Source organism: Anarhichas minor, unplaced genomic scaffold (genome assembly GCF_050575085.1).
Source record: "Anarhichas minor isolate MPS153535 unplaced genomic scaffold, ASM5057508v1 ptg000023l, whole genome shotgun sequence".
NCBI classification, from domain to species: domain Eukaryota; kingdom Metazoa; phylum Chordata; class Actinopteri; order Perciformes; family Anarhichadidae; genus Anarhichas; species Anarhichas minor.
In genome coordinates this window covers 1104103-1131139 of record NW_027466469.1, presented here as the reverse complement: position 1 = coordinate 1131139, position 27037 = coordinate 1104103, and the positions used below count along the sequence as shown (strand labels likewise).

Genomic DNA, 27037 nt, shown 5'->3' with positions numbered 1-27037 from the left:
CCTCAGTAAAACATTTCAGGCTCCATCAATTACCATGGCAAAAAGTGACCCACTTCATCTAAAGCATGTTTAAACACATGGAAAATAGCTGGTTGTTTTCGAAAAATCCGTAATTCTTCAAAATGTATTTGCGTGTCGGCACGTTGAGATTCGCTCTTTTTTTACCCTTGCAAACAAGACTTTTTAAAGCATAAAATGTGTCCATGTTAGTTCGGTCTAGCATTGTTTGAATGTCTGGGTTTTTTTTGTGTTGTTTTTCCTGGATGGTTGAGCTGGTCGAGGAGAGATTGTGTCACGCTTTATTTCGGGCTTTTCCAAAAACCTCCCTGAGGAGCCGTTAGTCTTTAACAAGTCTGTAGACGTGATACTGAGCTCCGTGTTCACTTGTGGAAACCTCAAAAACAAACGCTATACAGAGCAAGGTCTCCTGGGTGTCGCGGTTCGTCACCACCTGAGGGGCAGAGGGAAATTGTCAAGTGAGAAACATGAAGCAGCGCTGTCAGTTTAGAAATACTGCAGTGAAAATCTGTTAATGCATTCTTAATTTGTCAAAGGAATATTTTGACATTTTAAGAAATGCTGTTATTGGCATTTTTTTTGCGGAAAGTCAGATGAGAAGATTGATACCAATCTCACATCTGTGCCCTAAATGTGAAGCTAATGCCAGCAGCCGATTAGCTTAGCTTAGCATAAAGACTGGAAACAGCTAGCCCTGTTAGAAGGTATCAAAATCCTCCTACTACCACATCTAAAGCTCACTAATTAACACAATATACTTTGTTTAATACGTACTAAAACCAGTGTAAAAACGACTAATGTTGTAATTTTAAGGAGTATTATGAGCCGAGCTAGCTGTTTCCCCGTTTTCAGTCTTTGTGCTAAGCTAGGCTCCACTATGCAGCTGCCGGGCTGGAGCTTCTTATTGACCGTACAGACTTGAGAATGGTATCGATCGTCTCATCCAACTCTCGGCAAGCAAGCGCATGTTACATATATTTCCACAAACGTCAAACTGTTCCTTCGACAATCCGATAAAACCGAGTGTGTGTTACCTGTAGGATAGTGAAGTTTTCAAGAACACTGTTCATCATGTATTTTTCAGGCAAGTGTTTGAGTTTGTGGATAAAGTTGATCATGTACTCGCACATAGGAGAGCGGTGGATCCTGTAAACACACCTTCCTCCCTCCAGGCGGGCGTATTCTGTCTGTAACACACACACACACACACACACACACACACACAGTCAAAAACAACCCAAGTAGTGAAAGTGAGAGGCCGTATATCAGATGTTTGAGAGAAGAATACAGAATCGATTGCAAGCTCTTACCTCTACTTTCTCGACAACCTGCTTGCCAAACGAGCAGACTTTGGTTGAAACGGTGATCGTCATGTTCTCGAGGCTGCTGTATTGGCTGCTGACTCCGTAGAAAGAACCGGGGCCGTCCTGCATGCCGCTGCTGTTCAGGTCAGCCTGCAGAGGGGAAACATTTAGTCAGATTGGTGGTGACGATCACATACTTGGATGTAACTTAAATTTCCTCGTGGCACATGGATTGTGGGGTTGCAAGAAAACATTTTAAGGTCTTTTAATGGTGCTTTGTTTTCTGTGCAACGGCTAGGTTTTTAGGCGAAAACATAATGTGTGTAGAGACGGTTTCCTAATATAAAGAGAAATGTACATGATGAAGCAATCCATTGTGGAATGCCTTCTGTATCTGTTTAATCTTGAGATAACATATTTCACTTTGATAAGAAAACCAACTCTGTGTCATAAGAAAAGGAAGTAGTTTGCATACTGTGGTTCTGCAATGGTCTTTATATAGGTACAAAATGTTCATGTATTCTACCTTCTAGCAACACTTTAAAAACTATTTTCACAGTCAGTCATGTGATTTTAAAGATAACTGATTAAACCTCCATCGGTTGGCATTGTTATTGCCTCCCATTGTGCTAAAAGGTTGCACATAAAGACGTCACACTTTTTCATATTGGGGTCATGTTAGGCATAAACCAGACAAAGTGATATACAAATGCACAATAACAACTGATAACTGATAGATGATATTACATAAATAACAACCCACCCAGAATTTAACTAGGAAGAAAGCATTCTGAGGGCCTTTCTCATAAAGCTCCTTGAGCCCGCCCTTCTTCTCAGGGAACTTGTCATAGATCTGCCGGATGTCCACAGCCTCGAGGAGCGGGTCGCTGTACGAGGGGTTGGTCTGTCCAATGTGGACAAACAGGTGTTTGCTGTACTGTGGTGGACAGAGACAAAAGAAGGAAGGACGTGGTTAACCTCAAGAACATCAGCTGCAGAGCTTATTATGACACTCTGTTCACTTTTGAGAATAAGGAAAGAGAAGAGAGTATTGCATTATGTTTGTTGTACATTAGGTATCAGATAGTTTTACTACATCAGGACACTCCAGACGGGGTAAGAGATGCTTTTGCATCTCTTTTGGTGACATTATGCAGTTGAATCAGAGCTCTAAGCTGCTCTCCTGCTGGTTCAAAACCTGCTCCTGGACTTTAGTATTTAGTTCGTGCCACAGTAGATCCACACTGACAGTCCTCTACACACACATTATGCTAATTACAACAACGTTCTCTATGGAATATTACAGGACACATTCAAAGGAAGATGCTGAGATGCTGGTTCTACTTTCTTAAAGCATAGATGCTATTACTGATTGTGACTTTTACTGTATTTTCATAAAATGCTACTGTGGCTTCAGAATGTTGTGCCGCTGCAATATGAAGGGAGACAAATACACAAATATTGGATCGGATTTGATTGGCACATGCCAGTAATAGTAAAAGTGTCTATTTGAATAGTCACACTGCAGCTATTTGGCTATTTACACCTGGCCAAGTTAAATTGGCTATTTTAATTGGCAATAGTAAGCTGGAGGGCCCTTTCTGGCAGAAAGATTTTGGAGTAGTAGTAATAGCAATACAAAGAGCATAAAGTATGTGTAGGAAATATATGTGTGCTGGATGAATGGGTCATACTCAAGACTTACATCTGTGAGACGGATTCAAGAGCTGTGAGAACGCTAAGCTGACTCATTGTTTTCAAAACTTGATCAGGGCACGCCTGCTTTTAAATGAGCTCTATGACTTTCTGAAAGGAAATCTTCACTCGATAAGAGGCTCTGGCCCAGGGGCCCCCTGACCCCTCCTGGACCTAAGAATGGTCGGCCCTTTCAGTAATCCACCCGTGTCTGTATGTGGGAAGCCCTGTTGTACATTTTGACTCACGTTGTCTGGGTCTCTCTGGACCTCCATGAAGGCCGAGTACTCCAGCATCCGCAGCTTAGAGGAGGCGATGGTCCGGTCCTGCCACACCGGCACAGCAGTAGCAGATGGAGGAGGAGGAGGTGCCAAGGGCTCATAACCTGGATGGCACACACATACACACACACGCAAACACAAACAAGCATTTATAAAAATAATTTCTGGTTTTCATTTTTGAAAAATTCTCCCAGGTTTTCATTTGATACTTACTTGGTATGGATTGTGGTATAGGACCCGGGTACGGGGGCTGTGCAAAAGGTTTGATACTGAAAGACAACGAATGGTTCAGTGAGACAATGAGCTCTACTTTACACAGGTGTTCATGGCACATGGGTCCTTCTATATTTGTATTTCTGATAAATATTGTGAATAACTGCTAGTGCCAAAGCGTACGCATGTGCTTTTGCACCAGCTAGGCGTAAGTCCACCTGCTTCAATGCTTCTTAAAGATGCTAAATAGCATCAATGAAGTGTGCGTTTACTGACAAATCTAAGAATAACAAATATTTAGGTTTTAGTGCTTTTGCAATGAATGCAAGACATCGAACACTAGGAGGATTTATCTCCCCTATGTTTTTTTTCCTCAATCAAATTTGAAGCAGTTTGTTTGCCCGTTGGTGTTTTGTTTTTTTTAATCAGTGCAGGAAACATATAGTACAATACAGTGTGCAAAAATAGTTAGTTCTGCTTTGTGCTCACAGCTGGACCTCGGCTAGGGGGAACTTACGCATGGCTGGTGCGGCCAAGCCCAGGAGTCCTTCCCGGGTTGAGATCTAGAATCAGCCTGGTGTGCAAAAACGTGATCCGTTAAACATGCCCTGCAATACCCACCTGATGTCAAACCAAGGCCCCGCGCTGACTCAGCCACTCTTTAGGTACGCTTTACTCATCTCTAGCACATATCTCTGTCGTCGGGTATCTAAATACGCCCTGATGTCACCCAACAAACATCTTGTGGGTTCAGTAGAAAGGGTTTACTTACTCCTGAGAGGGTCCAGGCTGTCCTGGGAGAGAAGGCCAGAACTGGAGAGCAAGAAAACATTGTTAATTGTCTTTGTAGGATTTATTTGTTGTAGTTTGTTCTCTGGGTAAAATCCGATGCAATTTTTATGACTTGAACGAAATGTTTTGTATGTGTGAGAAAATGAGTGGTGGGCTAACTCTGGGTGGTTGGTAGTGGGCAGGAGGCAGTGGCGGAAGGTGATTCTTTATCATACTCGGGGAGACGATCTGTGCAGACGACAGCGCTGCCATGTTCTGCAGGGCTTTGTCCTTAGACGCCTGATCCTACAGGATGAAAGAGAGGAATAACGAGAGTCAGCCACAAGGTGGCCCTGTGACCTAAACATGATCTACTGTTGAGTTAGAGAGTTGTGTACGGACTGCCACACTACACTGTATCTATTTGTATCCGTTTGATTAATAACTAAAACATCTAGATTCTGAAAGGAATATATGTTTAACAATCTTGAGGAGAGCGTTTCAGGGTTTTCTGATTAACTTCACAAACTTGGGTTTAGCTTAACAATCAATTAAAACACTTATTCTAATTATTCTCAAAAACTAAATAAAGCACTTTTTTTTTTTTTTTTTGAAAGAGCAGCTTGACAGAATGAAGCAAAGGGTAGAACGGAGAAGATCAAGCCGCACTGGTATTTAAGCTCGGGTCACGAGACTAATTGGCTGTCATTATGCTACCAGGATCACCACAGGAAAAATGAGAATAAAGAGAGTGCGTTGGTTGGAAATGCAGATTTGCATTTGCGTTGCATCGAAAGGTGTACATCAACAAATTAAGTTACTGCTACGCAGATGAAAGCGGCACAATGTTGGTGAAACACAAAGCAAAAGATATACAAAGCCAACAAATTCCTATCCGTGGTGCATGACACATATTTCATGATTTACGAAAACATTTAAAGTTTTAATTTTAATACACCAAACTATTTTAAAAAGCGTCCCCTTGCTCTTTTTTTTCATATTTGCAAAAAAAAAAAATGCACTTAAGCTAATTCTGCTATGACTTTGCATTTAAAGGACAGATGTCTCAGAAGCGAGACCCACAAATCAAAGAGCGACACCTTAATGCAAAGCAAGCAAGACTTTGGCTTTCCGGGTAGAGACTGAGGGGATTACACTACATCAGGCAGGATGCGCATCAGTATTGTGTGTTCAAAGCGTGGCTGTTTCCTAACTAAGCATTGCTTACAGGGTAGTAATGGGGCGGGGACGCCATGCCAGCAGAGGGCCATAGCAAGGGGACAGTGCACTGGTGCTGCCAAACAAAGCGGAGGAGGGAAGCATATTGCACAAGTCAGATCCACTTACCAAATTCATCGCCTGAATCAAAAAAGAGAGAAACCATTAGTACGGTGCAGTTTGTAAATGATGTGTTAAGATGAGTTAATTAAATTTTGGTCAACATAAAATTGCCTCTTTTGTTTTTACACTCTAGGCAATAACATACGTTTGTTTAGCGGTCACAAGGTTCAGTAGGGACTAAGGTATTTGAAGAACGGTTCAATACAGAATTATCACGGCATTTTTTAACCATATTAATAATATTGGGTAAAACAAATTTGCCAAAACATTTGCAATACATTGGGTTTCCAACAATACACATTCATTCAAGCAATCATCATCAAATCATGTATGACGACTACAAAAGCAAAGTGTAAGGTTGTGTGTTTTTTTGTGTGGATATTCTTTCAGTAAGTTCCCCATTAAACGTATGCACTGTATAACTGGGGAGCACATTGCTTCATAACACTGGACATTTCCCCCGATAGAAGACCAACAGAGGAAACACAAGATAAAAAAAGTGAAACCCTTGGAGGTTCATTGCAGCACAAGCCTTCAGTGTGTTACGTCAAATGTACCACAGTGTGCACCCATTTTAGCCGTCACATGTTTACTTCCTGTTCAGCTGATGCTGCAATTTCTCTTTATTCTCAAGCGGAAAGAGTCGCTCTTTGTCAGCCAACTGAACGTAGAGATTTTCTCTTTGGCAAATAAACTACTTTGGCTTGACTTCCTAATGCCTAGATTAATACTTGAACATGGCGTTGGTACTGCATGGACACTTTATTAATTGATATCTGACACTTAAAAGCTACAGGGGGGGAAAAATAAAAGGAACAGCAGCATTGAAGTTCTGCCAATACTATCATCCAACTAAGGTGAACTCAGGAAGCATAGACACAAATGACTGAACTAAATGACATGCTGAGTGAACAGTTGAAACATGTATTTGTGAAAGGGTTCAACATGTATACATGAGCATGAGGTGATTGAAATTATTCATATTCATTTTGACACAAAATGTGTCAAGTCACATATGTCATGTTGTGTGAAGGAGACAAACTGCAGATTGTCGTGTGTGCAAAAAAAGTAAGAAGTGAGGAGAATATGATTCCCCCCTTCCAGCAGAGAGGCTTGAAGTCACCACACAGAATATATAAGACATGAAAAACATAAAAGCTGATTTTACAAAACTGCGTGCCAATCAGATGTATGGTTTAGATATGCAGACCCCAACAAAACAACAACATGAAGAAGATGTTTTTGGAAGAAGACATTTAAAAAAATAGAAAGAAAGCAGGGAGGATAATGTGACGCCTTGCTTTGACAGTCCTGTGACTTCACTGGTGAGGACTTCTAACTTATGAACAGGGGAGGGAAATTATGGCTCACTATTGGGGGTGGGGGAAAATGGATACAGCATAGTATATATATATATATACATATATATTTATATATGTATATATATATATATTTCAAGCTAAATTTTCATTATAAAAAAATCAAAAATCATTACACTGATGCCAAGTATCGATCTTTTATTATGCAAACTATTAATATTGCACATACAGATTTAACCATTTGGTAATAACTGCTTTATCAGTTCACAACATTGCCAGTTTTTCCTGGTGCGGTATTGAAAAAAGGTAATTGCAATGTTTGTTATCGCAATACTCAACATATCACAAAACGTTTAAAAATCGTAATAGGATCGTATTGTGACTTAAGTGTCTTGATGATATCGTAGAGTGGGGCCTCCGGTGATTCCCAGCCCGACTCGCTACGAACTTACACTCTGCATTCAAGATAAGTTTGTCATTTGTGTCACTGGATGAACAAGTTGAGTCTTCCTACTACAAAATAAGTTACTTGTGGATGCTGGTGTCCACTGCAGGATTAGTCTGCATAAAAGGGGTTAATTTAAGTTAAAGTTAGCACGAACGAAAGCCACATTTTCTGTGGTATTCACACAAGTCTGCATTATGTTACTGTTATTCTTTTTAAAAGCATGAAGACAGAACAGAGGGATTGAAAGAACTACAAGACGGAATCAAAAGGTGTCATCTGCTGCAGATTAATGTGTTTCTTTTTCCTTTTTTTGTGAATGTTCAGTTTCATAAAACACATCACAAACAGACACATTAGAGGAACTAAAAGTATCAAAGTAGAAAAGAGTTTTAGGGAAAGAAGAAGTCTTAGAGAAGTACAGTCTGCTGCAGAGGCTGGCCCAGAGGACAGATACAGAGCTGGAGCAACATGCAGCTGAATGATCACTGGGCTCCTCATAACAGCTTGTGTGGCATTCCCTTAAAGCAGCTACAATACTGTCACTACGGAGTGGTGAGATTAGTCTTACGGTTTATGCAACTCTAGTGGTTAAAATGCTCTCTCTGTTTGGTGCGCTGCATGCATGCTACAGAAGCAGGACTGTGGGTGTGTCAGCGGATTAACTCCTAAACAATGTTTATATTATCTGATTTATCCTTAAACAGTGTGTGTGTGTCACTTGCCAAGCCCGCATCCACTTATCTAGCAGGAACCTGCCTCAAAGCGAGGACTGATAATGATATGCAGAAATAAGGTGGTTAGTGCAAAAGCCAAGCCTTTGCCAGCCCCGCCGAGCCCGCGGTGAAGCGCATACCTTTAGCTTTGACTGGATCTCGCGAGATTTTCTCCGGGCGAGAACCTGCAAGTGGCTAGAAACCTGCACAGAAGAATAGCCAAGAGGAGGGAAGAGGCAAAGGTGGCATGGAGAGGAATAGACAAGGGAAGAAAGAGAGAGAAGCCGTAACCAAAGAGGAAAGAGACGCCCAGCCAGTGTTGCCGGGAGGCAGGTTGGTTGCACCTACCTTTATACCCGCCTGGTATTCACGAATTTTCTTCCGTGCTAACACCTGTATGTGACTAGAAACCTAAAGGGGTGTGAAACAGTTTTTAAGCATAAAAACAACATGCATGCACACACACACATGCAATACACGTGCAGACACACACACATACTAACAGAGATAACACACACTGTGAGAGCTCTTAAAAGTTCATGCAAACAATAAAAGAAAATGAGGCTGGCCATATTCTATACTATTCTTATTAGCAATAAATCCCACGAAACGACCTAAACCACCAATGAACGGACCTGTACTGTAGCCTGAAATATCTTATTATTATTATATTATTAGAGGCCTCCATTGTTGACAAAAAAACACATGAATGAGCCTCACTGTTACAATGGGTGATATGTTTTGTCATTATTATAAACATTAGCCCTTTAGTTTATTGTGAGTCAATCCTACATACACCAACCTGCTGCTATAAATAATTTAATCCAGAGGGGAATTCTTGCTAAAAAATTACAAAATAAAAGTTGTAATCCGCAGCTGAGAATAGTCCCCAATAAATGCACTATATGTGCTAAAAACTACAGTAACAGCTGACAGGATACTGTGATGATGCCACAGGGTGGCTAGCTAAACTGCTTGCTATTGAAAGAGGAACTATCACAGTGTTGGTTTTGGTCTTTTTTTCATGGGATTTGTTGACAATAAGAAATATACATATATAATAAAACCAGACTTATCATTTAAATAACTAGTAATCTACTTTTATTTGAAATTAGGCATGACATCAGGAAATACAAATCCTTAATAAAATTGGTTATTAAGTTATTGCTGTTATTAATGGTATTAATGTTATGTCTTGTACTGTCGGTAACTAAAACCAAACTCATGCATGATTATTCTGATCCAATCATCAAATCTCGTTCACCTGTTTTCTTGTGCGGGTTTTGCCCGTCCTCAGCTTGATGTACCTTGCTATCAATTCATTGCGACCTGTAAGACAAAACGAAAAAAAGAAAGAAAGGTCACAAACAACAATAAGAAAACACGACAGAGGATTTCACATTTGTACATATGTGATAATACCCTGAAATGGCCAGAAGGTGGCACTCTTGCCATACGTTGCATACGCGTCTCTCAGCAGCGTGACCTTTCCCAGAGCTCCTCAGACCCCAAGGCAAACACACTTTTGTCACAGGTCACAGGCCATAATAACACCTCCGTTTCCTACAGGAGACCGTATTTAAAATTCTCCTTCTTCTTTGAAATAAGGCCGCTATTAAAAGCTTGATTTTCTTGCTTTACCCCAAAGTTTTCATTAGCTCGTTTAACACCTACTTATTGTCTGCTCACGGGGCCCTGAAGCCTAATTATAGAGAGTCGCTCAGAAAACAGAACCGTGTTTTTCATGACATAACATCTACTCTCGACATTCTGCACAAACAGGTTGTGCAGGGAACAGGCTTCTTCTATTCAGGGCTTTCTCTTTACATTGAGCGCCGTCATCTTCAGGTTAAAAGAAGTGCAAAAAGCATTACTATGTTGTCTCCCAGGCAAATCAGTACATCAGTCTTTTTCATTTCTCGTCTTTGCCAAGTCACGTTCACTGGGTTTCTGTGGTTTCAAAATTGGGCCAAAGGGAGAGGTTGAACCGCGGCATCATTACGAATAATGACCGAAGCTCTGCTAAACTTGCTGACAGAAATTTTTAACCGACAAAAACTGGTCAAGATATGCCTTCTTGAGCACACACAATAGACTGTATGTCTAGGAAGTTTAACGGCCTTTAGAGTATCCAGACACATAATGACAGGAGAAACAAGTCCTGTTTTTTCACACACTCTTTAGCACTTGGCCTCCAGAAGGCCTTGGTTAGTGCAATTACCATAAAAGTACTGCAGACCATCTCCAGCAGGCTTGCAGCGCTCACCGTACTCTCAAAGCGGTCGACCCGGCGGTCGGCCAGCAGAGCAGAGCTGAACTGAACTGTCTGCCGATACTGAGCTAGCCCGTCCCCCCCCTTTCTGCCCCGGGCCAAGGATGGACACGCCCGCTCCAGCGCCTCCGCATTCCTAGCATTCCTCTAAGCCTGTCACATCTGTGCTAGCCAGTCTGATTGGCCTGGGCCTGCGAACACAGCCAGAGCCTGGGCGAACACACACAAGCACTTCCAGCTCTGGGAGAAGCATGGGGTTAGAGCCGGGGTGAGGGCCATTAAGGTTGGGGTAGGGGGTCGTCGGTTAGAGGGGGCAAAAGGGGCAGCTGATGCTGTAACTCTTGGAGGAAACACAAAGCCATAACTGTCTCTGCCAACAACTGCCACCTGGCAGCAAAGCAGCCCCCCTCTCCCAAAACACCACCGTGTGACCCTGCACTCAACGGACAGCAGCACCTGCTGCCGGCCATCCCAGCAGAGGATGGCAGAGAAAGAACAATGCCAGTTCGACCCCCGCGCAACTGTCACTCTCAATCTCTTCAGCTGAGGAGCAGAGGGGGGGGGGGGGGAAACATTACATCGTCCCGACCACAGAGTTCTGCTGCGGATTTCACAGATATCTCGTTGCTAAGTACTGTAGCATGAAGTCCAGTTTGAGTGAGAAAGAAATAGATAAGAACTTCTCTGGTGAGGTGGTCTCGGTGTTGTTGGTCAAACTATAAATTCACAGCAGACCTTCAGGACTCCCCACATTGAGGTTCAGTAAACCCAAACTAAATCTCTCCTTCACAATATTATGGAAATATATATATTTTTAAAGCAGACCATACACATTTTTTTGTGACTTGATTTATAACAGAAAATACATTGTGTGGTATATCAAACATGTCATCTGTTAAACAGTGCAGTCCTGTGGTTGCGAGCTGAGATGATATCTCCACTTTTTCTCCACATCTGGTTGGTTTCGTGATATTTCAAATTGCAGCTTTTGTTTTATGCGACATACTGTTTCCTGCAGAGACGCCACTTTGAAGCGGCTCGGACAAATAACTCCAGCGTTTGATTTCAAAGTTTCAAAGAAACTTTTTGAAACAGTCGAATGTTAAAATGAATTGGAAATGGAATCCGTAAGACACATTCTCAGGCACTACTTCTTCTGCTTTGTGGAAGAACACAAACTGGATCATGACACCGTTGCAACACAGCCTTGATTTTTAACTGTTCAACTGTTACATCCCTAAACGTGCTTATTTACAAAAAATGAGAGCTGGCCAAAGTGTTTTAGAAACACTGAGGTAATCGCTCCCAAATGCCTCATCCTCCACTTCACACCGTAGCATAAAAATCACATTTTGAGGGGAAACAATCACTCAAGAGAACGTGTTCAACCCCACTCTTAACAAAAACAACTGCTGAACAGAGCTCATTCAACAGGCTCTGGATCAGTAAAATTAGGAGTTGATGCCTGCAAACCTGTTGCTGGATGTGATTCACTCACTTTAAAAAGATAAAATCACCACCTGACATAGAATAAGTATTAAAAAAGTCAGGTCTTAAAAGCAGCAGCCGCATTGGTGTGTGCACATGCACATTTTTACGTCCTGTTTTCCAGGTGAACAGGGACCCAGTAGGACTGGTTATATCAGTCTGTCGTATTTTTTAGAGAGAATATAGAGGACGTGATCTCTGTGGTTGCTAATGGCAGCTGCAGCCTTGGCAGCCGAGATCTGCTCAGACTTGACGTGGTGGAGGTCAGAGAGACGGTAAAAAAAAAGAAAAAAAAAGAAAAAAAACAGGGCTGGTCCCCGCAGCAGCAGGGGGAACATGACAGGTGCACACAAACAGACACGCATTCACAGCCTCGCTTGTCCTCGGCCTCCTCCTGCCCCACAGTGGCCGTCTCTCCATCCCTCTAGCCTCTTTTTGAGCTGCTTACGATCCCCTTGTTGATTGCTCAACACCCGCTCAGATCGCTGCAGGCTTCCATTCTTAACCTCTTCCCCGACAGGACACGCCTATCTTTTTTTCTTTAACTACATGACCGCTGGAATTTTCCACTTCCACGCTAAGATAGTGAGCAAAAAGGTGATCTCTCCTCACTCACTCCCCCCCTTCTCCTCCTCCTCCTCCTCCTCCTCCTCCTCCCTCTCTCCCGCTCTGTCTCCCTCCTGAACCCTTTCTCCACCCATATTCTCTCCCCACCTCCCTTCTCATAACATTGAGGTAATCCTAAATTGCTAACATACTGCTCAGCCATGACTGAAAACATTCCTAACATCTCAGCGAGGGGGCTGACGGTGAAGGCCTGCTCAGTCATCATTACCCGGCGCTCAGCCCTCTCTCTTAACCTCCACACACATCCACTGAACCTGCTGCTAATTCCTAATGCAACCTTCAAAGGTCAAAAAAGACATAAGCCTCCCTCTAGCACTAAAATCGTTCTCTTCTTTTGTACCCAGAATCCTTTGCAGTCGTGACTGCTGCAGGGCTGAGAGAGAGGTCTCTCTGTGTGTGTGTGTGTGTATTTGACATACCTGTCAAGGCCATAAAACGCAGGGGAACAACATGTCAGTACAGCCCCAAAGCAAAACTAGATGGACAACATTCACACAAACTTTCTCTTAACTTCGGTTGTAAAAATGTGCCAACTATTCAATTTCACAGGGACCGAATGCCTCTGAGCCGCAACCATTCTTTGGATTTCGGAACACAATGTGTAAATTAAATTACTTTCTGAAAGAATAGGAGTCAAAAATCAAAGGAATGTTGAAGTATGCAAGTTTGTTTTTCTCACTATCTGTCTGTTTAATATAAGGCTACACCAGCAGCCAGTTAGCTTAGCATAAACATTTAAACGGGGGGGGGGGGGGAACAGCTAGCCTGCGTCTGTCCAAAGGTATAGGAAAAATTAAAATAATTAACGTGTTTTATCTTGTTTGTTCAACCAGTACAAAACCGAAGTTTAAAAATGTAATTTTGTGGTTTTATGGGAATTATGTATCGGACTATTTCTTGGCAAGGGGTCCAGCACAAGGAATGTTGAGACATTAATTTGGAGATAAAACCGTTAGTAAGAAATAATCCTCGCGAAGATGTTTAAAGAGACAAACGGATAACTGAGGTTGTTGGTGAGTGGCAGCAAATGTTACAGATCTTTGTCATGATATACGTATGTGCTAGCTAATAATATTGGCTCGATGACCAGTGCAAATATAAACCACTAAAGCAAACTGAAGGCATTGCATCATACAGGCAAGTCCTAGTTTGGGTTAAAGCTATATTTGATAACTATAATAAAAGTAACTTTATGTAATTTCTGCTCAAACTATCACTTTATCTTGACAGTAGTACATGAGACCTGTAAATAAAAAAATCATCACTGCATTACTTATTTCTAAATGAGAGACTTTGCCATGACCTCCCTGTTTTTACACGGTGTACAGAAGATGTAACTTGTTAATACTTTATATATCTATACTACGGTTTTGTTCATGTTCTGGAGTGATTATTAACATGCGTGACTTATTAAAATAAAGTGTTTCTTTGAACTCGTTGTCACCCCTGAGCCACGTACATGACTGGTAACGCTTCTGGGAAGTCTAGACAGGTTTGAAGAGCGAAGAACACACATGTATCGAGAGTCATCTTTCCAAGGCAATGGAAATCTGCAAAAAGGTTTCCCACCAAATGAAAAAAGCCTGGCAGAAAAAGTGGAATTCCCAATGGGAGGGATGACTTGCCTTCCTTTAGAGGCCACTGGGAGTCTGAGACTGCAAGGTAGACAGTATTACACAGTGCAATCGTTAACATTCCCCCAAACTCACGTCAGGGCAGCTTTTAGACGTCTGAGGTAATCACCTTGTGAGTCGGCTTCTTCTGGGGCATGCCTTGGCCCTGCCAGCGGAGCCTCAGATGACTTATTGTAAATGGAGAGGGTGTTTAGTGCTCTTGAAAAAAACAGGCCTCTAAAAGGGGTCCTGACAGTTTGTTGCTAAGGGTGCAGGTTTGTGCACGGCCGGCCTCTTTGTTGACATTCTCATGGCGAATGTATGGAGCAACACTGCACTGCTAAACAGGCCTGAAGAGTTACTTATAGGTACATTTAGAGATGCCTGCAGTGATTTGTGCTGAAGGTCTGTGCACCAGTTAAAAGTGAACGGTGATGAAGTGATGCTTTAAAAGTGATGCTGTGAACGAGTCATTCTGAAAAATATAGAATACGTTTCCTAATACTAATAATAATGTCCCTTAAGTCTGCTTAGAATGAACATTTTATCAGCATCAGAAATGCTTCCTGTAAACACGACATCATTAGTTTAGTCTGTTTTTCTTTCATTATAGATTGATCCGTTAATTCATTTTATAATTAATTATTCTTTTAGTCCACAAAATGTTAGAAAACAGTGAAAAATGTCTGCCTATCCTTGAGCCCAAGGTAATGTCTTACAATGCCTTGTTTTGTCTAACCAAGGAACAATAACCTAAAACAAAGAAAAGCAGCAAATCGTCATATTTGAGAAGGTAGAATCGGCAGATGTTTGGCATTTTTGTTTGATAAATGAGGTAAATAATAAATGGATCAGAAAAAAACAAGTTAATTTTCTGTTGTCGTTCAATCGCTACTTGTTTTCTAACTACTAGCACTCCTTAAGACACGATCAGAATAACAGAAGCAGCAACAGTGGCGGAGTTATCTCAGGTATGTGCTTGTCCTTGAATATCCAAATCTGCCTGACGAATGAGCGGATGGGATTCAATCTCATGTGAATCACGCCGAAAGAATTTCATCTGACGTCAAGAGCAGAAACAAAACACCCAAATACACAAAAAGAAAGAAAAGTGATTTAAAAACAAACACTAATGCTTCTAAAACATACAGCCCGAAGGAGACTTCGGTGGCAATGATTGATGTTTTTTATGGCCGCTCTGAAGATGGAATCAATTGCGAGTTTTTGAGACATGGTGGACAATAATTAAAGGGAAGGAAAGTCTTTACAAAGCAGGGAGTTGAATTACGATGGTGAAAATAACACAATTTCACAAAACCAAAAAGAGGTTTGTTGAGGACAACAGCATGTAAAACAGCAAAGCGATTCCTGTCAGAAACATTTGTTTCTGTTCAGCAACATTCCCAGCTTCAAATGCTAAATCTAATTAGGAGAGTGTGCTCTGTCTCAACAACAGGAGTGGGAAAGTGGGCTCAAAATAATGAAAGACAAACACGTTCAAATCTCTACACCTGGATGTCAGTGATTCTACCAGAGACCTTGCCAACATATCCATCTGGAGTTTTTCAGGGCATTAAAGGCTCAACACCTGCAATTTAATGAACACGCTGCAGGAAACAGCATAACTATTCTGAAACCATATGGATATTTAAAATCTTCAACATGCCAATGTGATGTTTTTGTTCCCGAGTCTCCATTCACGCTGTGCTAATTATTGCCAATTTAACCCGAGCCGTCCCGGCATCAAACGCAGCACTTCTCCAGAAACCGGCTCCAACCGGTCACCTACAAGGCAAAAAGAAACCCCCTCACCCAGCGATACCGGTTTGTGGGGAAACATTACGTTCAGCGATAAAACACAAAGAGCAGGTTTTTTTTGCGACTGAAAGTGCAGCGCGGAAGAGAGGAGGCCGTAAAACTGTGAGCATAAAAAGTGGCCTGTAAAGAAAAAACACTGGAGTAAAAAAAGAGGTGTAAATCAGACGGAGAGGAGCGGAGATGCTCTCAGGACAGCAATAACCAGCTCCGAGAGTGCTGGTGCGGCTGGAAGAACCAGCCCCTGGGTCGCAACTCAACAGGTACAGACTTGTTAAAGAGAGCTCTGAGTGGAAAGAAAACACTCACCTCTGTGTCAAAGCTGAGACAATGAGCACAAGAGGAAGGAAAAAGTATTTTTCTAATTTCTTTTCAGGGCAATATATTTTTCTTTCAGCCACAACTATCAGTGGAATGTGTGGTATTCTCATTTTCCCCATTCATTATGGGACTGATTTCCATTCAGATGTTCTTTTGTGTCTTATATATTTATAATATTTATTGTATTATATTTTATATGTCTTTGTATAGTTACAAGTTCTTTCTTTTATGGAGTGTCCCAGCGAAAGCCCTTCGCACGATTGAACTCGTATAACCGGACTATAAACATCTGGACTCTTGAACATCTGGCTGTGATCCAGCATACTCACCATACATCTTTCCCTCATCCGACAGGATGATTTTCCTCCTGCCACAGGGAGGGTAAATGGCGAGGGCCTCCTGGAAGCTCTGCTCGATGTCCGGGCTCCACACGCCCTCGGCGTCCCCGTCAATGGCCTTGTCCTCGTTTTCCCCGTCCAGCCCATCTTCTGGGCTACCGTTGGCGCTCCACTCGTTGGACGCAATGGTGGCGGCTCCCCCTGGGCCCGACCCCGAGCCCCAAAATCAAAGGATCTGTGGGAGACCTGTGAAATAAGGATACATCAAGTTGCTCAGCTGTTTTTTTATTTCATATTGACACTAAATCCACTAAACAGTTTGAAACACGGGTAGTTCAGCCTTCTTCACCCAGTAAGGGTGTTAAAGGATTTCTTATATCATCAAATCCCATGACAACCCCAAATCAACAATGCTTGGACAAATAATGTCTGTGCATCCAAAACCCAATGTAACGTATTTGTTATAGAGTGGTGAAGGAATGAGTCCTAAAATCCTGAAATGAATAAGGTTTCCCTTGGCTTATTGTTAATGTTTTTTTTAATGGGATTTGGTTAGATGCCTGAAATAAGGTCTGTGGTTAACACAAGTTTAAGAGATTTTAAAGTTTTGTTCAATGACATAAAATACATCAGTAAATAACCCTCTTGTGAATCCCATTGGCTTTATCTGTCGTGGGAACCAGTGCGCTGCTAACTTCTGGTATTGACCTACAATAATACGTCATCTCTTCACCACTCGACAGAACTCCATTGTTGTCTAAGTAAGGGATAATGTCACCATTGGGAAATAATCCCAGACAGGATGTGCAGGACCTCAATGTAAAGCAGTTCATTACACGGCTACTCACTAAAGAAATCACTTGTTTGAAACTAAATAATGATTCAAAAAATATTTTATTTATTTAGAAATCATTTTATTTATTTATTTATAAAAATAAATTGTCCTCTCGCTGTTTGCAGAGATCTGAACTGCTTAGACCGTAGAATTCCGGAAAAATCGGAATCGAGAATTTAACAAAGCTGTGAAATAAAAGCACTACAGTGAGCCACATCTTCAATCCAACACACACTATCCCGGTGATGTAAAAACACTTTCAATTCTGTATTGATCCGCAGCCGCAAATAGTCTGCAAATAGTCCCAAAAAATGTTCTCTGTACTCCTGTTTGATAACCATTTTCTAAAAACTACAGTTGCCCGGCTGTTCTAGGAAATGCCTTAGTCTTTTTAAAGAAGGAAACTTTATATGTGTGACCCATTTTTAAGGATTTATGCCTCGAGTAGGACTTAATGGGCTTGGGTCTGAGTGGCACAGACGGAAAAGTCAGACAGTTGTGATAGACCAACTGACGCATTGTTGGTTTTGGTCCGTTCATGTCATTTGTTGCCAATAATGATAAAAATCACCAACTTCATCCTTTAATGCTTACCTTGTTTATCTGATCTGAAAACAATCACCACCAAGTAAAGAAGCATGCTGCATTCAACCATCATTTCATATTTTCGATAAAAGACACTTTTTCAGATTAAACCAAAATATGTGCGGCTTTGCAATACTACTAAAGTCAGTCAAAGTTATTTCTAGCCGGCAAAATGATCCAAACTCTTCTATCAATATCGGTCTTGACGCCACAGTTGGAAATGCGGGTCATGTGATGCCATCTGGCAAACAAATCCATTATGAAGAAAACTTTCTGTCTCACAACATTTCAAACAAAAACACTCTTTCATTAGATCGATCGTACGGTATAATTACAAGCCGCCATGTGTCTTATCAACATATTATTTCTGTGACTCACATTATCTCTGTCAATCTCCTCTGGTTGCGAATAAGAAGTCTGATTGTACAGAAGACTATGAGAAAATGACTCTACTTCTTACTTGAGTTATTAACTCAATAAACATTGTGAACAATCGCTAGTTTCAAGTCTTCTTCAATACAGCATGATGATCATTTTCGAAAATGATGATCCCATTCAGAGTCAGATAGACCATAAAGAGCTGTATGCTTTAGGGCGGGCTACCTTGTGATTGACAGGTCGTTATATCAGAGCCGTCTCAACGTCGCTCCTACAAACAAAGTCACTTCCACTCACTGGTTGCAAAAAACCAAGATGGCGACGGCTACAATGCTGAAGTCAGGGTTTCAAAACCGCAGTCCACAGTCCAATGGGTCACGCTGACTACGTTCACTTCTCATATACAGTCCATGGTCATATGGAGGAGAAAATGATGGCATTTTGGACGGACTTGGTTGTAAACTGCAGCGTTACTGGTTGGCGGAGGCATAGAACCACAGGGCGATCATTCTACTCTCCTTATAAATATACAGTGAATTATTTGTGCATCTGCAAAGAAGGCCCAGAGCTGTGTGAGTCCATGTAAAGCATAATGAGACAGGAAGAAGGAACGTCATTCATCTATAGGTCACTACTTTGGCTTTCTTTGACATTTTGTTTTGTGCAGTCGTTCAATTTTTATGAATAAACAATGCTAACTGCAATTATTACTGTAACTCCTCGATTTTATTCCTCTGAACTGGCCAAATGAATTCAAGCTATTCCATAAAACAAAGTTTAAAGAGCTCACTAATCAGCGCTGGCCTCAAAGAATTCTTGTGGTCTGGGAACTGTGTCCCAGTGTGGTTGGCTTATGGCTGACTGCAGGCAAAGATCTTAAGTATTTTTCAAGCTGCCTTTTCAGCATCATATTGTTTCTGAATGGGAAGTCTATGAAGTAACCACGATCCTCCAAGGATGCTTGTGTTTCTGCTGTCTGCATTTCTGCAGATGTAGACAAAAGTAAAGTACAACAGATAAATACAGGGAGTTTTATTACACTTACATTTAGAGTTTATATGATAGAATGATTTGTTACATTATCCCTTTTCAGCAGTTTTTCTTCAGTATGAGCAATATTTGACCTCTTTTATGAGATTTTGCACAGTTATGTCGTCAATTATTACCAGTGTGGTTCTTGAGAAGTAAAAATCAACCCAGAAATGAAGTTTTAGTCTTGAAATGTGATTTGTACTTCAAATTTTATTTGGAAAAATAATACCAAGCATAAAGAAAACATCTATACAAAATCAGTGAAACTCTTGTTCTCAAGGCCACATAAGTCTGTGTGGTTATCCATTGTGTAATTACACCAAAGCTGTGCAGCCAAGAGGTAGTTTTATTTTATCTAGATATATCTATGATAGGCTGCTCCTCTTGGTTCATCTCTCAGTATTTAGAAAGATTCATGCTTTATAATCGCTGCGAGAACCTCAAGCTGGAGAAAGAGCAGAGGTGGAGGATTAGCAATGCTTCCTTTCTCTTCCCATCGCCATATGACGGGAATTAAAAAGATCACAGGAGAGTAGATCATATTCTACCACACGCCACGTACAACATCAAATTCATGGACGTCACTGAACTCAAACGAGAGTTTGACAACTATCCACAAGACAAGCTGCTAATTTTAGCTGAGAGGGTATTGGTTATTATGGCGGACCCTTTGCAACAGGGTCACGGTGTTAAAACTCAACACTGAAACTGAGCACTCATCAGCAGCTCAAGTGATCCATGTCAGTCCTCACAGATCGCTCCCAATGATTAACAACATACGCCTAGAGTGAGGGTTAGTTTAAGCATTATCTGCACCAGGCTAGACAATTAAATAATTTTTTATGGTGCAATTTTGGGCTATCTTTGCCCCAATGTTTTAAGTTTGGAGAGACTTTCATACACAGTCACACAATTTTATTTGCCCCCTCAATTTTGCTTCATGGGGAAAACACCTTGAATTTGGGAGAAATGTGGCCTCATGCCCCTGATTATTTCTGACTTGACTTGATAAAGATTGGCACCCCAAAGACAATAACAAAGAATATAGAAATTTAAGTAAATAAATCAATTAATAGAATCAGAGCTGCAACGATTAGTGAATGTGTCGATTAATATATAAATTGGTATTTTTCAAGAAGGAAATGCCAAAAATGATCTTGTTCCAGCTTCTAAAATGTGAGTATTTTCATCAGCTATTATTTTCTCAACCATCTATCGTCTACAAAATGAAGAAAGAAATTGAAAAATTCCAGTTATCATTTCCAACAGCACAAGATGACGACTTCAAATGTCTTGCTTAATTCAACCAACAGTCAAAAAGCCAAAGATATTCACTTTCTTATCACGCACGACAAAGACGAGCATTAAACCTTCACCTGTGAGAAGCTGGGAGCAGAAAATAATTTACATTTTTACTTGAAAAATTACTAAAACAATTATTTAATCATCAAATTAGTTGCAAATTAATTTTTGGACTAATTATTGTAATAATTCAACTTTGACTCTTTTTCTCAAGGCCCACACATACATGTGTTTAAATAGCCGTATCAACATTTACAGCTGCCTGTCAAGACATCAGCCGTGATGTTTCATTCTCCTGCTGTCAGCAGCCGCTTTGTTGGTACAAACTAAAAACCGAAACATCTTTAGGCACAAAGAGCCATTGACATCAACCCAAGTGTAACCCTTGAATACACACTTCTTTCTCGAGCCTCGAGTGCAGCAGATGCCCTTCGTGTGGCCGGGTGTAAAAAATGTATTTCAGGAGGCCCAAAGTATTTCATTAATGAATGCACAGGTGCTGCGGGGCAACGGCTTCAGTAGAGCCGGGGCAACAAATCAAAGACTGGTGGCACAGTGAAGGAGTGAGGGAGGGGCGGCCGCTCTTTTGTTTATCTCCAAATTATAGCAGAGAAAACACTGCAAAGCTCCTCTGCACTGCGAGCTGTGAAGCCAGCCAGCGGCGTCTGGTGCAACGCGCGGATCCCGACGACCCCCGAGTGCTCACGGGAGAGCGTTCAAGTGAGGTGCTGCGAAAAGAGAGGCTCTTCACCGAGAGAGGGGCCTGAATTCCAGACATGTCCTTATTAAGAAAGGGCTGCGAGTGCTCACTGTTTCTCCTCCTGCCTCCCTTGTGTCAACCCAACGCCCTCCCTCCTCTGCCACCCCCCCTCCACCCCTCCACCCAGCGCTCAGAACGTCTCTACCCAAATAAGGACAGGAGACCAGGGGATGCGTGTATGGGAGGAGTGGGTGGCTGGGTTGGTTGGTTGGTTGGAGAGCAGAGGGGGGGACGGGGGAGGAGAGGGGGGGGGTGTATGTGGGGTGGGGATGTTGTCCAATTTAGGCGTCCACTTTGGGGTCTGGAAAACAGTGGGATTGTTCCAGCTGGAATGCAACATCAGCAGTGAACACGCTCAGAGCTCAGACTAGAGGCAGGGCATTGTCAGCGGAGCCGTTTTTTTTTCAACACATCCTCTAGTGGAGTCACAGGATCACAAATCTGGACGATAGTCGTGATAAAATTGAGCAGTAAATAAAAGCTACAAAAGACAGTTTTATGGGCTCAAATGCAACAGCTTGTTTGTCTCAAGATGGAGGCCGTTGGGACTCGGCTCTCCGACGCGATTTAATTTACTGCCGGCACGTCATTTGAAAAGAAGAGCTGTTGTAATTAACATATTGATTACATTAGAACAGCTGTTTTGAAGACACTGTATTGTCTCTTTGAGCCAAGTTTGGTTGAGGAACTCACAACAGACTCACACAACAAAATAAACTGCAGATTACACCGAGCTGCTCGAGCCAAACACATACAGTCAATCGAGAGAAAAGAAATCTGCAGCTTTACCTCATTGTTCAGCTTCTCAAATGGAGGATTTCATGCTTCTCTCCTTTATATTTGATAATACATCGACTATCTTTAGGGTTTGGGGCTGATAGTCAAATTAAAAAAAGAACATCGATGACACAAATTAGCCTTTAGAACTTGTTTCACTGTTTATATACAAACCCAAATGAGATTAATCGAGAAAATAATCTCCAGATTAATGGATAATGAAATCAATTGTTGGGCTGCAGGCCTCGTCCCAAAGCACAAACCTGTGCGCGAGATTGCCAGATAGGAGGGTTTACGGAAGGATCTCTAATGAATGACACGCTGTTCCCACATTTGAGACAAAAGTCCGGGACACACCTCCCCTCCTGCTCTTTGGGAGTCAGGCCACGAGAGCAACATGCTACAGGATTCCAACGTGCAGCAGGAACAACGCTGCAAAGCTCTATGCGCCTCGCACGTTCAATCAAACCATTCATGCACCACAATCCCTCTTCTTCCCCGTGTTCCCAGCCCTGACCAGAGCGATCACATTGCAGTCGGTTTTCAGGCTTATCTCCGCTCCCGACTCCGTCCACGAACCAACCAGAGTTTATTGGCACCGCACTCAGTTTCCCTTTTTTTCTTTTTTTCCTTTGACTTCCTAGACGGGATTGTGTGCGGTGAAATGTCCCAATGAATTCCAGTAATTCTTCTGAGTCACTGTGAGGCTGCCGGGTCACATGGAGGAAAGCTGTTGGTATTACCTAAACCAGGAAAGGGATTCCATCGCAGGCATTTGTTAAAAGGTGCCACAGAGTGTATAGGAAATCCCTTACAAACACCTACAGGCAGGGAAACCAACAACAGGCCGTGTGCTTCAGCTAGTGGACGGCATGACATTCAGGAGTCGACACTTATTCACTCAGAGAGAGAGAGAGGATTTTATTTTGTTTTCTTCACATTGCCACATTTTTATTCCTCACTTTAATCTTCCACTGAACATGAGATCATCTTGGTGCTCTCAGACGCACCAACCAGATGGGTTTCTACTTACGCAGTGGAATTCAAAGACGACAGTGGGGGCAAGACCTTCAGTCAGAACCACTCTGTCATGCCTCGTCGTTTTTTTTAAGGCCTGATGGCAACATCGCTCCTCCAGTCGTCTTGTGAGAAAGGAAGATTTGTCGAACCTTCCGACGCTTAAAAGACCAAACAGGATGGATCGTAGGAATATATATTCAGAGACTAAACATCCCGCCGTGGGAGCCAGTAGTACGAGAAACAACAGAATGTGCACAGTATTTGACAAAAGTTTTATGTTTTTTTGCTGTTCATTTCATTTGTTTAGTTCTCAAAGTAATTCCTAACTTTAACTGCCGTGTCTCAAAGCGACTGAGGGACCCCTCCCTCCTCGAGAGCAAAACAAAAGTCAGAGAAACTTTTTTTATGTTTATTTTAATGATTTCAAGACAGCCTGCATAAATAAAAAAACATGACCTTTTTGATGTTACTTGTTAAAAAAAATGCTGTAAATACCAAAAGGCAAGTCAACAAAAAAAAACACAGACAGAAAAAACCGTCTGGTGCTTTTTGCAATGTGGGACGGAGCAGGAGCATCAAATGACAAAGGACTAAAAGAGGCCACCGTGTTTGTGCACCTGGTCCATCGGACTGAAGCAGTATGGAGACACATTTGGTGCTCGGTGGTAAACGGAAAACTGATACAAAGTCATTGGGGAGCTAATGTTGCTCATGTCTGCAGCGTCTCTCCGGGGCTTTCGAGTGCGCCGACAGTGATCGAGCAGCTTATCTTTGCTCTACTGTACGTCTACTCGAAACAAAGCAGTAACCTGATTTAACAAGTTCAAATAGTTCATATTTCAGACAGTGTAGACTTGTAGATGTCTTGAAGTCCTGGTGGTAGTTTTTTCACTCTATCATGGTTTTTCCATTTACTGACTGTATAGATAACATTGGGCAACTTAAACCTGCTTAGATAGTTTGTTTTCCTCCTCTTTTAGCTCTGTTTTGGTCTCCACCATCACCCGAGGGAAATATCTGTCTCTTTAGCTGCTAAATGCTCCGTCATGTTTCCCAGTGAGTTGCTAACTGTGTCTATCTGCTACTTGGTGTTGAGCAGGTCGCACACAGTGAGTTTATCTTTGCTAAGAACAACGCTGATGAGAGGATTTAAACTGAAACAAAACAAAGTTGCGCGCGGGTCGTAGAATCAAAACAGTTTGCTCAAAAAACGTTCAAATGTTCTGCGAAGCTATACGGTGATAATCCTCCTGTGGATTCTTCACTACAAAGGAATCCTTTCATGTTACACAAAGTCATTAACATATAAACATGCTTTAAGAATTAAAAGTATTACAGAAACAAAACATTCCTGTTACTCATGTTGACAAATCTTTACTGTTATTTCTTGGTATCATGGTAGATTTCTGGTCGTATCAAACACGAGGTGGAAATCAGCCTCCTTCTCTTGTCCGTAACTCTGAACGCCCGCGTTACCATGACTCAATTCCACTGACTCATGTCGCAGATTGTTAACAGATTCCCTTCAAATCTGTCTCCTCCACCGTGGAGCCATCTAGCCTGTTTGTGTTTGCCTCTCCATCACATGCCTACTGGCATAATGTTTGTACCTCCGTCTGTTTGTTAACCGATGCGCTGCGAGATTTCTCCCTTGTCTTTAAAAATGCAGCCTTTTGTTAGGCTGCTGCTGGAGTTGGGACACTTGTTGGCAAAGAACAGACCCCTGCTGGCAGCCCAGAGCCCCCCCCCCCCCTGCTTAAGCCGAGAGTTAAAACACACCTCCACCAAACACAGTAACAAATCCACGGCCAGAAACTCCTCCACACGTCTAAGGTTGAGGGGCGCTCACAGATGTCACAGAGAGACCCCCCCCCCCCCCCCCCCCCCCCACACACACACACACACACACACACACACACACAAGGCGACAGCCACACAAACACACTCTTGACAGGGGAAACAACAGGACTTGGTGGCAGCTGCTCTCTAGGGTCAGATTACAGATAAAGAAAACATTTTAGGGTCCAGGCCAGGAAAGCTGCACTCTGACGAGAACTGGAGACGCTGCCTTATTCCTCCTGACACACAGACACACACTCGGATGTATTTTCAGCACAAAATGCACACGTTAAACCTTATCACTGATCCTAGGAAATGTAAAAGGCGATGAGCTGGCTGGAGTGTCTGCTCAAAGTTTGCCGCCAGTGCCTTCTTCAGACTCATGAAAGCATGAGCCTAATCTCCCCCCCAAAAAATAAAAAAATCCCCACCCTCCCCTCTCCCTCCCGTGTCTGTGTTTGGCCCTAATAAATTCTCTCCAGCTCCTCCAATAACTTCCTCCTACTTCCTATCTGGCACAGCGCTCAGGAAACAATCAGAGCTGAGAGCGAGAGGAGGGCCCGGACGGCCAACAGCTCACACGGCAACGAGGCAGAAAGTCGAGGCGAGAGGGAAAAGTTGAGACGAAGAAAAACCGCGCCACATGCTCCCCTTGTCAAGTCAAACATTTTGCAGTTTGACACCAGCTGCATGCCCAAGAACAACAATAACGCTCAGAGCGACGCCTCGCACGCAAGAAACGAGGATGTGTGAAAGCGATCCCAGTTGGAAGAGTCCGACATATATTCTACGAAGCTCACCGCAACTGATTCCTATTTGTTGTTTTTTTAGTGAACAAATCTCACCGCGTGGAAACAGGGCTAACTCACTTTGAGGTGAGGAGAGGTTACTGGTTTCCCCAAATGAGTCACTGATGAACGGGTACCACACGTCGAGCCAGCGCACGAACCCAAGGCCCGGTTCATTCATTCATTGTTCTGTTTGAACGCCTATGTGGTCCACCTTGGATCGTCCCACTTTCAGAGAGTTAAGCCTGAATCCAGCTGAGGAGGGAAAGACTGACACAAAACGGTTGGCGTGCGCCAGAGTGCTTCTTTCTCTCTGTTTGCTTTTTTTTCTTACAGCCTGAATCAGCATTTTATTCGGAAATTTTCCAGAGAAAGCAGCAGAGAAGCCATTCTAGCCTGAATTGGTCATTTTGTGGCGAGGGGAGCGGTTTGAAGCCATAATCTGTGAAACCTTTAAGACATGCATAACTTGTGCAGCAGAATGCGCCAGCCAATAACTCATCCCACCATATAAACCGTGGAACAAGGCGATAAAAGCAGCCGCGGCTTTGATCGGGGACATATAGAGGGGACTTTCACAAAGGAAAATTATGATTAGACATAAAAAATATGAACCGGACAGAGGAGACTCGTTGTACTGTTGCACATTTAATGTATGCCCACGCGCTCATAAAGGCCCGATCACCCACAACATCACTCGGGACACCTGTGTCGTTCTATATTAGGAGCAAAACAAATAGCTCTTCGCTGCAGAGGGAGATCATCCCCCAGCCCAAAACACTCTGAGCAAAAGGATTAAAGGGGTTTCACATGAGTGCCCTTGGGTCACTGGAGCTCCAGTGCGACAAACAGGCCTCACACATACACACACACACACACACACACACACACACACACTCGTCTCTGAAACAACAGACGGGCTCAGTGAGCCTCATGCTATCTGTAATGGAGGCTGGAGGAGCCACAGACGCTGGCACACACACACACACACCCACAACAGACATTTCTTCCTCTTTTACAGAACATTTGTGTGGAACATCACTCCTAGCAGTCGGTCGCCAGAGAAAGAACAACTACAACGTTTAGCAACTTGGGGACAACCGATACAAAGACCATACTGTTCTAGGCCACTCCCCGGCTCCTC

The 27037-nt window shown here is 42.5% G+C and overlaps 1 protein-coding gene across 1 annotated transcript; it reads right to left on the bottom strand.

Annotated features, from left to right (window-relative positions):
* Positions 1-337: 337 nt before the first annotated feature.
* On the bottom strand, positions 338-26074 carry LOC142955239 (transcriptional enhancer factor TEF-5-like). The gene is made up of 13 exons (XM_076096708.1): positions 25975-26074; positions 16569-16778; positions 9368-9432; positions 8452-8514; positions 5630-5641; positions 4463-4588; positions 4284-4324; positions 3512-3567; positions 3266-3402; positions 2086-2259; positions 1329-1472; positions 1053-1205; positions 338-451 (listed from the first exon to the last, which is right to left on the bottom strand). The coding sequence occupies exons 1-13, from the start codon at positions 26072-26074 to the stop codon at positions 338-340; spliced, it is 1395 nt and encodes a 464-aa protein (XP_075952823.1).
* Between the last annotated feature and the right edge of the window lie 963 nt (positions 26075-27037).